The sequence below is a fragment of the Hevea brasiliensis genome, chromosome 4 (assembly GCF_030052815.1).
Source record: "Hevea brasiliensis isolate MT/VB/25A 57/8 chromosome 4, ASM3005281v1, whole genome shotgun sequence".
Classification (NCBI taxonomy): Eukaryota; Viridiplantae; Streptophyta; class Magnoliopsida; order Malpighiales; family Euphorbiaceae; genus Hevea; species Hevea brasiliensis.
In genome coordinates, this window is record NC_079496.1 from 115,128,807 (window position 1) to 115,143,690 (window position 14,884).

The 14,884-nt window shown below is 37.3% G+C and overlaps 1 protein-coding gene across 1 annotated transcript; it reads right to left on the reverse strand.

The window, feature by feature from the left end:
- Positions 1-897: 897 nt before the first annotated feature.
- Positions 898-2,392, reverse strand: LOC110635734 (zinc finger protein 3-like). Its single transcript, XM_021785161.2, has one exon. It carries the CDS (start codon positions 2,181-2,183, stop codon positions 1,326-1,328), a length of 858 nt encoding a protein of 285 aa, XP_021640853.1. The 5' UTR covers positions 2,184-2,392; the 3' UTR covers positions 898-1,325.
- Between the last annotated feature and the right edge of the window lie 12,492 nt (positions 2,393-14,884).

Here is a 14,884-nt window from a genome sequence, read left to right on the forward strand (position 1 = left end):
CTTATTATTCGTACCTACTCCGTTGATTATTTTATATTAAATTTAATATGCTTTAATTATAAAAAAAATTTAAAGCAGTTAAATAATTTTTTGAAATAGTTTTATGATATATATATGAAAAGAATATGTTTGAAAAAGTAGATTTTATTTCAATACCAAACAAGGTCTAAAATGATAAAAACACATTAGCTAGAATAAGATTATTAGATCCAACATGACAAAAGTATCATTTTGATGTATTAGATTTGTGCATGGCTATTTCATCGCAATGTAAACGCTTAAAGACGTTCAACTTGTCAAAACCCTAAAAGTATACAACACATTGCATGAGAAAACTGTCTTAAATGTGATGTAATGCAAGCTGACCATGGGGCTATATTAAATACAATAAAATCTTCCATAGATTTACCCATGAGTTGGTTAAAGAGACATCTAACACGCAGCTTGCAAATGGACAAAATCCAACAGTTAGAGTAATTTAGATAATGGAGAAAGTCTTAATCCATGATTGAACTTGCACATGCCTTGTGAAGGCGAACCAACAGTGTCTTCCATAAATTATGAAAATGCATATTCTTGAAGTTGGATAACAACTTCCGTTTGAAATCCTTCAAGTTGAAAGCTTCACTTCATTTATAAGCCTTTTTTTTTATTGAAATTTGTATGGGAGATTTTATGTGTTAAATATTCATTAAATTTCACATATATGGCAAAATATAGCAGATTTTAAGTTTGGATAAAGAAAAAAGATTTAATAAGTTGTGGATTAACATAAAATTTAGTCATCTCTCATGATATAAATTTGTTGAAAAAAGACTTGTATAACTGATTTCAACTAGCTTGTATTAAGGCTTAATTATTGTTTGTAAACTAAATTTTATTAGTTCTAGTGAATAATAAAAAGATATCTCTGGTTCTTCGTTGCCATTGTATGCTATATTTTCTCTTTATCCAGACAAAGATGAACCCATGCTACTATAGCCATGTGCTGGTGGTGTAATTAATCAGATCTTCATCCCTTTTTGACAAATCTCAATTGAAATTCTTCCAAATTCTCCTGTACTTTTTATTTAATCTTAATTGAGATTCGAATTTAAATTCTCACAGCTTGAAAGACTTGGTCAATATCCTGATTAATATAGAAAAAAAATTTATTGGTTCCAAGTCCAATCAACGTTACCTAAAACCAAATCTTTGAGCATTATATAATCAGAAGTACATATCATAATTCCCAGAGAAATATACTAATAATTAAGAAATCAAATCAGAAGAAAAGAGAAAAAAAAAAAAAAAAAAGAAAGAAAAAGAAAATTAAATTGCAGTACCTAGAGCTTGAGGGACAAGTCAAGCGTTTGCAACTCATCCTGATTAGTGGCTAGCCAACAATTAACAATTCCCTGGTCGGCAGGAGAACCCACGAGAGTACTTTTCTCTAAGTTGAACCTGCCGACACCAGAACGTGAAGTCGCCGGCGATGGTGCTGTTGTTGCATTTATATGAAAGTTATCCGTGGACAGCTTTCCTATGGCTGGTTGTTGGTCAATAGGGGGCCTAGACCAGCTGCCATGTCCATAAATATTTGCGAACCCATTAGGAGAAGATATGTGACAAGGCTTATGGATCATTGAGTGCACTTGAATCCCAAGAGATCTACCATATGCACCATGGAGAGGGAGAGAAGCCATGTTTGAATAGTAATGGTGGTGCAAGTAAGGGTGCCCAAAAGCTCCTGGTATATCATGAGTCCTTGTCTTTCCTCGTTTAGCTAGAGTCCTCTCTCTTTTATGGGCATTTTGGTGTCCTCCGAGTGCCTGTGAGCTATAGAATTTCCTTTGACAATAGTTGCATGAGAAGACTCTTTGTTCAACATCATGATTTGCTGCTTGAGGAGTTTCTGATGAAGGTTTAAATGAATCCATATTTAAGCAATCGATAAGGTTGAGTTCTCGATCGAACCCATGATTGGTATCACTTCTAGTCAGCTTTGGATTCAACTGGAGACAAGGATTAGCCTCTTGTTGATCTTGTGGTTGATCTTTCACTGCTTCCTCTTCTTCTTCTTCCTCTTTAACAAGTAGTTCTTGTCCATTCTCATTTGAGTTCAGCAATGGAGGAGAGGCCTCTGCTGCAGAAAATATAGCAGAAGCCTTAAAGAGACTTTGTTCTTCCCTTTGTGATTCCATGGGAAAGAAAGACCTTTTTGAGCTTCTTGCTAGTAGAATATGCAAAAATTTTCTTGATTTCCAAAAGGGGAAAGAGAAAATCTTAATTTGTTGATAGGAAACAAATAGGGAAGGATATAATGCTGCCTACATTGCTTTTGAGGTATATATTTAAAATTAGAAATTGGTAGGTTTACTTAGTAGTCACATACTTGCACTTTCATTGGAACTCCACTACTATGTTCCTACATCCATTCATTATAGAGGGCTAAATGCTACGTGTCCCTACATATCAATCTTCCTACATGCCCATTGCTTACTGATGAAAGTCACAAGATTAGGAGAGAACACAATACACAAACTTGGACTTCACTATTATGTGCAAGGGAACATTTCTGATAAAAATCTAGGGTTGTATAATTTGATTTATACATCTGATTATAGTCAATTGATTATCATGATAAGCTCAGCCGAGGGTTGTTTTGATTATCGAATTAGACTGAGATTGACCTATAAGTGAAATTTGAAATTGACTTGATCAACAGTTTTGAACCTTGAATTGACCCTAAATCAAGGTCAGGAACCGGTTTAGGGCCTTCTCCCCTTAAACTAGGTTCGGAATTGATTGGTTCAAATCGACAGCTGGATTAAAAAACTTGCTTTCTTTTTTTTTTTCTTCTAAAATTTATATTTGGGTCTCTATAATTTTTTACATTAAAAACTAAATTATTTAATTTATAAACAATTTCTAAAATTTTAGTATAATTTGATAATCTCCCAAAACCGTTTCAAATCAAAATCGAGTTGAATTGTGAGATCAATCGACTTAGCAGTTCTGGCTTAAAATTTGACTAAAATTCGACTATATTTATATCATAATTTTAGATAATTCTTATTATATTTCTAAACCAAAATTATTATAATTTTTTTTAAATAATATATTAAATATAAATTAAATGAGTGAATACCATAAATGTAAGCAAACGTATTGTTTCAATTATGGAAAGACAGACTAGATTTTTTTGGTTGACCACACAATCTTTCCCACCCCTTCGTGTGTACTTTGAGTTCCATCATATAATGGTACTATGTTACTGGGTTTGTTCAAGTGTGTTTTTCTCTTTACTTTTTGTGGGTCATCCCCTTTTCATGGATGTTTCTAGTATTGGTATGTGCATTGCAAAATAGAAACGCCATTTGATCAGAATCCTGTTTAGACACTGCACGGTTGAGTTGATGTCTTTGTAAGTCTTCTGTCCAATTATTTAGCTGGCCATTATAAAAAGGCAAGATTAATTGGTTCTACTTTGCTCTCCAATCTTCATTCATCATTCATGGATAGTTTAACATCTATAAACGTAAACAAGGAATTAGAATAGGTAAATGGGACTCAAAGTCAAGACCTATTGCGCTTAGGAGTGATAATTTTACACGCGATCCATGAATATGATACGAAAATAGTAAATTTGAGCTGAACTTATTTGTATTTGGATTGATCTATCTATAACATGTCAATCATTATTTTTGTGTGGCGAATTGACCCACTAATCTAATTTGGCACGGATATGATATATTTTATTATCAGTATTGTGTGTTAATTTGTGACCCACTAATCCATTTTGACATGTCAATTTATTTTTACTCATTAAACCTTAAATTATATAATTAAAAAAATGATAAATTAATAAATATAAATTTAATTTTTTATTATATTAGAGCTTTATCATGGTTGATTCTTATTTTTTAATTAAAATTTATTTAATTTATGAATTTATATAACAAATTAAAAATTATATAGTTTTACAAGTATTTTTTTAAATATTAATAAAAAAATAAATATTTACACTTTCAAGTGAGGGTCAAATAAATTTAAAATTAAGTTTTGGGTCAAATAAGTTAATATATTTTTTAGTTAAAGTCAAATAAGTTTTTATCTAATAAAATATTATTTTCTTCGTTTTTAATAATAAAATATTTAAAATAATAGTTTTAATATTAAATAATTTTATTCATCATGTTCTTTATTTTCTTTATTTTATTTTATTAACTATGAATAATAAATAATTTTTAATATTTAAAAATTGAGAAAAAAATAATATTATATTATTAAAAAATATTTGATTAAGTGCTTATTTATTTCACCTTAATTAGAAAATATAAAGTCTTATTTGGTCCAAAACTTAATTTTTGACTTATTGAGTCATGACTAAAAATATAAGATTTATTTAATCTTCTTCTCAAATATTAATTTGCTAAATATTGAAATATTTTGTTTATTTAATGTTAGATAGCGTGTTACTGTATAAATTTCACGTAAAATATTAATTTATAAAGATTATAAGTATTAAATTGCGTTAAATAAATTATATTAAATCGTGTTAAATTAATTAAATTATATCAAATAAATTAAGTTGTGTGAAATCTTATTAAATGAGTTGACTCTTATTAAATAAATCGTATTATATTATATAATTCATACAGTAAAAAAAATTTATTTATCTTTAAAATTTTAATATGATTTATTAATAACGTTAGCATCTTATCAATTCTTAACCACGTTGGTGTCATATTCGTTTGTCGACATGACCATGAGCCATTGATCCGAATTGCCACCCTTACCTACCCCTTAAATAGAGCGAAAGATCAAACAGACAGCCTGATTGTCACACATTTCAGGTTTTTAATACTAAAAGTTTTCCATGCTGGAAGGCCCTTCTTCCCTTCCACTTCCTTAACACATATGAAAGGGGGTAAGGCCAAGGCATCATCTTAAGTGGTTTGTTATATGTGCTATAATGGTGGGTACAGTGACAAATGGCCGACAAATAAATGGTGGAGCTGATGTGGAGCAATTGCATGATTAGTTCTAAACTAGAGTATTATTGGTTTGATATGACCAAATCCCAAGTTAACCACCTTGGGATATACATAATCTTGGGTCTACTTTTTAATTTATTTACCCACTTCTTGTAGCCAATCCAAAACCCACCTGGAAAGGGCTTGAAAGAGAAGGAAATAAAGATAGAGGATTATTTTGGCATTTTAGTCACTTTCTTTTATCATTGGGTTTGGAATTACAAACACCCCCATGTGATCCTATGAACAATTTATACTTGTCTAATCGATTTGAACATGAGATTTGGGTATGCAAAAGACACAATGAAATTGGAAGAGGACAACAAAAACCCTATTGTGCTCTGAAACCCATGATACATACATGGGTTTTCATTACATTACTCTCTGTCTCTCCCTCTATCCCATCATGGCATGTCGGATATGACATGGCTAAGTTGAAGTATTGAGGTTTCTGGACTATAATCTTTCTTTCCCATCATCATTGAGATTACACTTTGAAAAATATTTAAAATCTTGTTTAATAATAGTCTTTTATAATTATTGGTATCTAATTAAAGTTTTAAAATATACCTTCAAATATATACTCTAGCGGTCATTAACACATTGTATATGTATTGCTTAAAATTTTATAATTTCACATGGACTATAATTTATATTTTATTATTAAAAGATTTATAATTTTTAAATATTAATGTGATATTAGTTATATAACTGATGCAATTAATTTTTGATATTAATACTTGGTTATTGTTATTTATTGTCGAAATATAATTCAATTTAAAACTAACTAAATTATGGAATTGGGCCCTTAACATTAGAGTCTAAACCCATGTCCAACAACGTATTGTAGACCAAATATTAATTTGCCCCTTTATTCAATCCTAAATGGGTCTGGATTACTGGCCAGGTTATGGTGTTGCTTGTTGAATTTGCCACCCTATGGAGCAGCCCCAGTTGCAGTTGATTGGTCTCTAGAAATCTCAAATCTGTCCACTCATCTATAATTCTATACCATTGTCTCCAAGTTGCTAGGATGAAAATAATAATGCTCATAGTGCTTCCCCTGCATACCCACCAATTGATGTTTCTCAAGGAATCATCAATGCAGCTTACTGGCCATCTTTCAATGCACTTGAACCTTCCTCTATTGATACTTCGTCATCTTTCACATACATTTACTATGCCTTTCTTGTTTCTTCTGGTTGAGTTGACCCTGTCACCTTCAAGCTTAATGTTACACCATTCGACCAAGAAACCATACCCCAGCTTTGGTGCTTGAAAATCGAAACCCTCCAGTGAATCAAGACTCCTATTTCTCAACCCATCAAATATGAGCAACTTTCATCAACTCTACAATTGAAGTTTCCAAGAATTATGGATTTGATGGCCTTGATTTAAACTGGGAATTCCCTGCCAATGATCAAGAAATGTTTGAACTTTGCTTTATTACTTGAGGAATGACAACAAGCTGTAGGTGATGAAGCTACAACTAGAGGAAAACCACTATAGTATTCTTCAAGGTTCACCCCATATTGTGGTCCGAGATCATACCCATTTCGGGCTATAAATACTAAGGTCCCGTTTGGGATTGCGGTGTGAAGACAAAAATCATGGTTTGAGAGAAAAAGCAACTTTACAAGCTGTTGGTTTAAAGAATAAAACTCTATTTTTGTCTATTCAAAACTGAGTTACATAAAAGCATAAAAAATACAGTTTTTCAGAATTTGTGTTTTGTGAATGACTGCACAGCAGTTTTGATATTCTATGTTCTCCAAAATACCCTTGAAAAACTTAGAGATATTACAATCATGCCACTATAAATACTCATCTTTCTCATTTCAGAACAACAAGGGAGAGGAAAAAACAGAAAGGAGAGGAGAGAAAACATAAACACAAATATCACAACATTATTAATTCCACAGTACCCAGTTGTTGATCGCAGTCCTCCACTTACTAAGGTGCAAAATTTCTTTACCCTTACTTCTATTACTTTTCCTTTGCTTTTAATATTTCAATTAATTCCACCCAAATCAAACCTTAACTAATTTTTGCTTTCTCATATTACTCTATTCTGTTCTCACTTTTATTTATGCTAATTTTTTTCCCTCTTATTTGGGTTGGAGCAATCCCGAATAATCATTCTTTCATATGTTTTTACTTTTTCCTTTCATTTTTTTCTCAAAGAAATTTCTCCGATTTGCACTTTTGTACTTCTATGAAACCCAAATCTTGAAAATCTAATTTAAAAATGAATATTTTGGAGATTGTGAAATTGGTTTCCAGATTTTTGCATTTGTTTAGTAATAGTTTAGGGACCAAGATTATGACATATTGTGAAATTGGTTTTCAAATTTCTACATTTGTTTAGTAATAGTTTTAAGGACCTAGAATGGAAATATTGTGAAATTCTGTCCAACTTTGCTAATGCTATTGGATGTGTTGTTGTCAATAGACCCAATACTTCATTGAAGGAAGGGTATGTGGACATGGAATTCTTTTTTTTTTTTTTTTCTTTTCTATTGTATTGGAATTCTGTATTTACTCGATCCCTCACTTGGATTATGTTGAGTTCAATCGGTTATTCATATGATATTTTGTGAAGTAGTTTCAATTAACTGTGATCAATAATAATAATACACTTGTTGGTTTCAATTTTGGCATCAACTTGTGCTTGGATTAATTTCTCAAATCATTAAGGAAATATCACAAGGATTTTGCCGTAACTTTGAATTTGATGATAAATTTTTGATATTATCCATAGAGTTTGAAATTTTATGCTCTTAAAAAGCTAATAATTTTTTAATTTTAAAATTAAGTTCTTCTACTTTGTTAAATAAAAATTGTGGATTATGTCTTTACAGTTCCATGTCTTCATCATGGGCTACACAATCAAGTCAACGCGAAAAAGGTATTCTTTTTTTAATTCAAATATTATTAAAAAATACTATTTCTTTGTACATAATATTAATTTATCAAAGATATATTTACTTATTTTGATATGTTTTAGCATGATAATTTGTAGTATTGATTTGATAATTTTTTTTGTTATAAAAGAAATGGGAAAGCAGAAACAAAATCCGTCAAGTCAATCAAATGAAAATAAATCTGCTAAGGCAAAATGGCAACCAGAGACATTGGAAAATTTTATTGATATTTGTGTACGAGCTATTCAAAAAGGATTTCGACCTGGGTCTCATTTATCCAAGGAAGGATGGAAATTTTTACTTACTGCTTTCCATAATGAAACTTGATTGGATTATGATGAGGTTCAATTAAAAAATAAGTGGGATTGGATGAAAAAAGAATGGAGACTTTTTCGAGAATTGATAGGCAAAGAGACTGGCCTAGGATAGGATGTTAAGAAAAATACAATTTCTGCTTCAGATGATTGGTGGGAGGAAAAAATTAAGGTTAGTTTGTATTTCCAGCTATATGAGTCTCATGTTGGTCTATGTTTTCATAAATTCAATTATCTTTGTTTATGCATTTGATTTCTTTTTTTTTTTTTTAAATGTAGGCTAAACCATTGTTTGAAAAGTTTCAAAATCAAGGGATACCAACAAGATTGCTTGAAAAATATGACATCTTATTTATGGATACTGTAGCCACTGGAGAGCATGCTTGGTGTCACGACCCAACCTATGGGCCAGACTGGCACTAGGACCTGGGCCAGCCTAAAGCCCCCGAGGCCCGTAGTAAGCCTTAACTATTCATTTACCCAACTCTAAGGCCCATTTGGGCCCAATTTCAAGAAAACAAACGGACAGAGTCCGGCCATAAAATGGACTTACCAACGGGGAGTTTTCGACTCACCCGACCTGTAAACACAATATATAGTCATTTGGGGAGCTCAGCTCACCCTCCACATACTCATCAACATAAAATAAATGGGAGCTCAGCTCCCTCATCCAATCCATATATCCACAGTTCAATCATATCACACAGCCCCTCCTGGGCCCATCAAATCAGTCATCCATCACAATACGCAAAATTTCAATTTAGTCCTTATTATTGATCATTTTTGCAAAAATTGCCCAAACAAGCTCTAAAAATTATAAAACTTTGTCCTTAGCAATATTACTAAGCTATTGCAAAAAGAATCGTAATTTTCTAAGCTACCACGAATATTTTATGGATTTTTAATCCTATTTAAGCACTAGAAAATTACGAAAAAACAAGGTTCGGGTTTACCTTTACCGATTCCGACTTCGGGAACGCGCTCGGGGCGTCTGACAATGGGGGGGCTAGCCAAAACCTCGGCCCAATTCGGAGACTTTTCCAGAGCGCATACCAAATTTGCAGACCCGATCAACTGTCGAATTTCCGCGAATCGAGGATACCTACACGAAGCCCATAACACGGAGGTTAGTACATAAATTTTTCAGAATTTTCTAAGCTCATTTAATGCTCGAAAATATACTGCGAAGTTCCGTGGGACCCATCGAAAAATGGTGTCGGAAAAATTCAAAATTTATGTCGTTCGAAGCTCTCGACGAATGGAGCGTGCTGGTGGCCTCGGTTTTCTCGTGGGATTCACGGTTTTCGAGAAATCTAGCCCAAAAGTCGAAATGGGCTAAAATCTTCCCGAGCAAAAATCGGACAATCCGCTCGATGGATTTCGGCGTTCTTGGTGTCTATAGAAAGCTCTCGCCGAGTAGATGATTTTGGACACAAGACCCGGTCCAATCGGTGGCCGGATCAGCGGAAGCGCAGGGGGAAGGCTTTTTCCGGCGTGGTGGGCGGGCGCTGGGGGGGTGGGTGGGCGGGCGGCGCTCTGGCTGGCTGGCGCTGGGGCCCGGCGGTGGAGAGGAGAGAGAAACGAGAGAGAGAAGAGGGGAGGGAACGTCGCGCGCGGGAGGAAGAAAAAGAGAAGAGACCGGTCCGATTCGACCGGTCCGATCCGGTCCGATTCGACCGGTCCGATCCGGTCCGGTTCGATTCGATCGGTTCGATTCGAAATACAAAATTTTGAATTTTTACTCTGCCTCGGGACCGAAAACGAGGTCCAAAAATTCCGAAAAAATTCCATAAAACTCAGAAAAATACGTAGACTCCAAATATATTTTTAGTTTTGCCACGTGGTCTTTAAATTAATTTTTAAAAATCATTAAAGTTTATATTTTCAGAAAATCGAACCCGATTTTTAAAATCCGAAAAATCTCAAAAAAATTCCTAAAATTTAAATAAAATTAAAATACCAAAAATACTCATAAATAATAAAATTTTGGGGTGTTACATTCTTCCCCCTTACAGAAAATTCGTCCTCGAATTTTTACACAAGACAGAATAAAGTACATGATTATACATTGAACAAGTAAGGGTACTTGCTACGCATGTCCCGTTCTGACTCCTAGGTGCACTCTTCCACTGACTGACTCTTCCACAAAACCTTAACCATAGGGATCTGTTTGGATCTTAGCTGTCTTACTTGGTAGTCCACTATGGCTACAGGTTGCTCCTCAAATGTCAAGTTCTCTTTTAGCTCTATCACATCCGGCTGCAGTACATGAGAAGGATCGGGAATGTATTTCCTGAGCATGGAGATGTGAAACACATGATGAACGTGAGAAAGGTTGGGTGGTAGCTCCAACCGGTAGGCAACTGCTCCAATTCTATCAGTAACCTCAAAAGGTCCAATATACCGAGGTGCCAACTTGCCCTTCTTTCCAAATCTCATGACTCCCTTCATTGGAGAAACCTTCAGGAATACATAGTCGCCCACTGCAAACTCCACATCCCTCCGTCTGGGTCCGCATAACTCTTACATCTGACCTCGGTTGTTCCACGATTAAAGGAACTACCTCTGAATTGTACTGCACTAGGTATACATCATGCACCTTCGCTTCCCCCATTTCTGTCCAACACAGGAGACCTACACTTTCTTCCATATAGTGCCTCATAGGGTGCCATCCCTATCCGGAGTGGTAATCGTTGTTGTAGGCAAACTCCACCAAAGCTAGTGCTCATCCCATTGACCTCCAAAATCCAAGACACTCATGCGAAGCATGTCTTCGATGTTTGGATTGTCCTTTCTGAGGGTGGAAGGTCATCTTCAAGTTCAGCGTGTGCCAAGTGCCTCCGCAACTTTCTCGAGCCGTAAGAAGTGAACGGGGCCCTCATCGGATATTATGGGCGGAACTCCATGCAATCGACTATTTCTCGAATGTAGAGCCGCATCTTGTGCAGTATGTAGTCTTTACGGTAAGAAGTGAGCCGATTTGGTCAAGCGGTCTACAATTACCCATATCGAGTCATATCCTCGTGTGTACGAGGCAACCACAAAATCCATAGTGATCATTTTCCACTTCCATTCGGGATAGGGAGCTCTTGCAGCTTCCGACGGTCTCGGTGTTCAAACTTCACCTTCTGACAAGTCAAGCACTTGGACACAAAGTCTGCTATGTCTCTCTTCATGCCATTCCACCAATAGCTATCTTTCACTTCATGGTACATCTTGGTGGAACCTGGGTGGACACTGTACAGTGTGTAGTGTGCCTCTCGCATGATTTCATTCCTGAGGTTGTCCACATCGGGCACACATATCCTAGAACCTTGCACTAGGGCGCCATCATTGGCAAATCCAAACTTACCACCTTCACCTTGCTGTACTCTTTCTATAATCTTCATCAATTGTTGGTCTCTGTGCTGGGAAACTCTAACTCTGTCCCTCAAGTCTGGCCTCACTGAAAAGTGAGCCAACAATACCCCCTCATCTGAAAGATCTAGGATTAAACCTTGATCCATCAACTCGTGTACCTCCTGAATCAATGGTCTCTTCTCTACTGAAATGTGCGCTAAACTGCCAGAAGATTTTCTGCTCAAGGCATCTGCCACAATATTGGCTTTTCCCGGGTGGTACTGGATGGTGCAATCATAGTCTTTCAGAAGCTCCATCCATCTCCTCTGTCTCAAGTTCAAGTCCCTCTGTTGGAAGATGTACTTCAAACTCTTATGGTCGGTGTATATCTCGCACACTTCACCATACAGGTAGTGTCTCCAGATTTTTAGTGCAAAGACTACAGCCGCCATTTCCAAATCATAGGTGGGGTAGTTCTGCTCATGCCTCTTCAGCTGCCTTGAAGCATAAGCCACTACCTTCCCATTCTGCATCAAAACACACCCTAGGCCAACTCTAGAGACGTCACAATACACAGTGTATCCTTCACCACTCACAGGTAGTGTCAACACAGGGGCAGTGGTTAAACACTCCTTAAGCTTCTGGAAACTCACCTCACAGTCATCTGTCCAATTGAATGGAACATTCTTCCTGGTCAACTTAGTTAGGGAGCCGCTATTCGAGAAATCTTGTACAAAACGCCTATAGTAGCGGCTAAACCTGGAAAACTTCGCACCTCGGTGGATTGTAGGCCTAAGCCAATCGATTCTGACTTCAATTGTATTGGGATCCACTTGAATGAAGTCACTAGATTAAACGTTTCCCAAGAATGAGATGCTTTCTAGCCAAAATTCACATTTTGAAAATTTGGCATATAGCTGGTGCTCCCTCAACATCTGCAACACCATCCTCAAGTGCCACACGTGTTCTTCCTCGGTCCGAGAGTATACCAAAATGTCATCTATGAATACGATGACAAAACGGTCCAAAAATGGCTTGAACACCATGTTCATCAAGTCCATGAAGGCTGCTGGTGCATTAGTGAGTCCAAAAGACATCACCAAGAACTCATAATGACCATATCTTGTCCTGAAAGCCGTTTTGGACACGTCCTCATTCCTGATTCTCAAGCGATGGTAGCACTGATCGCAAGTCTATCTTGGAAAGAATCTAGCTCCTTGGTGATCAAACAAATCATCGATCAGGAAGTGGATACTTGTTCTTCACGGTGACCTTGTTCACCGTCGTAGTCGATACACAACCTCAATGACCCATCCTTCTTTCTCACATATAAAACAGGAGCGCCCCAAGGTGAAGTGCTCGGACGTATAAAACCCTTGTCCAACCGCTCCTGTAGTTGCTCCTTCAGCTCTTTCAATTCTGCTGGTGCCATCTGTAAGGTGGCATCGATATGGGGTTTGTACCGCCGACAACATCAATGCAAAACTCTATTTCCCTTCCCTGGTGGCAACCACGAAGCTCCTCGAGGAAGACATCCATGAATTCTCGACAACAGGAACATTTTCCATCGACACCTTCTACGGATGTATCTCTCACCAATGCCAAATACCCTTGGCATCCCGCCTCAACATTTTTCTAGCACTAATTGCGACACCAAATTATACGAGCCACGCTCTGTCACCATCAAAGTTAAACTCTTCCACACGGTATGTGGAAATACACCTTTGTTCCTGCAGTCTAAGGTGGCAAAATGAGTTGCCAACCAATCCATCCCGAGATTACATGAAATCCATTAGGTAGAGGAACCAAGTCTGTGGGAGGATCTTTCCATCCACTACCACTGGCTAACCGGAAAAACCATATCTACATCTAAGATGACACTAAGTGGGGTAGCTCTTGACAAAGGGTACTCTAAAGTTGCGGGGTTTCTACCCAACCTCATGGCAAACACGGGGAGACAAATGAGTGCGTAGCACCGGATCTATCAAAACACGAGCCTCATAAGAACAGACTGTAAGAATACCGCCACAGCACGCCTGTGCATTGGAAGCTGAGCATCCTGGTGGGTCGGTGAAAACCCGAGCTTGACCCTACGAGTGGCGTAACCACGATCATCGCTTCTACCTCTGATCGCCTCCAAATCCACGTCCCCCTTGTCCTCGGCCTGCCATGTTGGAAGTACCCGGATACAACTGGCGAGGAACATTTGCAACAGAACCCTGTGACCCCATCTGTGGCTCGCTGAACACGGGGCATTCCCTAGCAAAGTGACCTGGTTGGCCACACCTGAAGCATACTCCTGAACCCATCAAACAAGGTCCTGAATGTCCTCTTCCACACTGTGCACAAGGTGCCAAAGAGGATCCTGAACCAGAGCAGGCTCGCTGTACTCTCTGCCACCACCCTTGGATCCACAGTGCGAACCCTCGGGATTTGTGTCTAAAACCACTCTTCTTATTCCTGCTTCTTCCTCTGTAAGTAGTTTGGCCACCACTATCCGTAGTACCCATGTGGGGAACACCTGAAGAACCCTCCACTCTGTTTTTCTTTGCTCTACCGCTATCATCCACAGCATAACTAATCTCAATCTGTCTAGCTCGATCAACTACCACGTCAAAAGACTGATCAGACATCATGGCTAGGTTCGCATACCTCCTGTCAAGCCCCTTTAGGAATCTTTTCACCTTCATAGTCTCTGTAGATACTGCTATAGGGGCATATCTGCTCAATTTCAGAAATTCTGTAGCATATTCATCTACAGACCTGCCATTCTGTCTTAAGGCCTCAAAGGCCCACTGCTTCTGATCTCTAAAGCTTTCTGGCACAAACCGATTGATAAAAAGTTCTACAAACTGAGCCCATGTCAATCCCTCCATCCGAGGTAACACGTAGTCATTCATCCATTGTCTAGGCATAGGCCCCATGACATGCTGCACACACTCTATCAGTCTTCTATCAGTCAACTGTAATTCTGTTCCTCCCTGTATGCAGGAATCTAAAAACCGATATGCATCGTCTGACACATCATAAGTTCCAGGCACCAACTTCTTGAAGTTTATGATCTGTTTGTAAGATTCCTCTCTTGGTGCGGTGGACTGCTGCTGCTGTGGAGGGTGGACCATATACTGTGCCATCATGTCGATGGTTCTCTGAAGAGTAGGCGCCATGGGGTCCATGGGACCTGTGCCATGAAAGACTGTTCTGAGCGTAGGCGTGCTCTTCTACTTGAGCGACTCTAGGCCTCTACCTCGCCTCCTGGCGGCGCCTCATCTGTCCGACACCTCGTCGG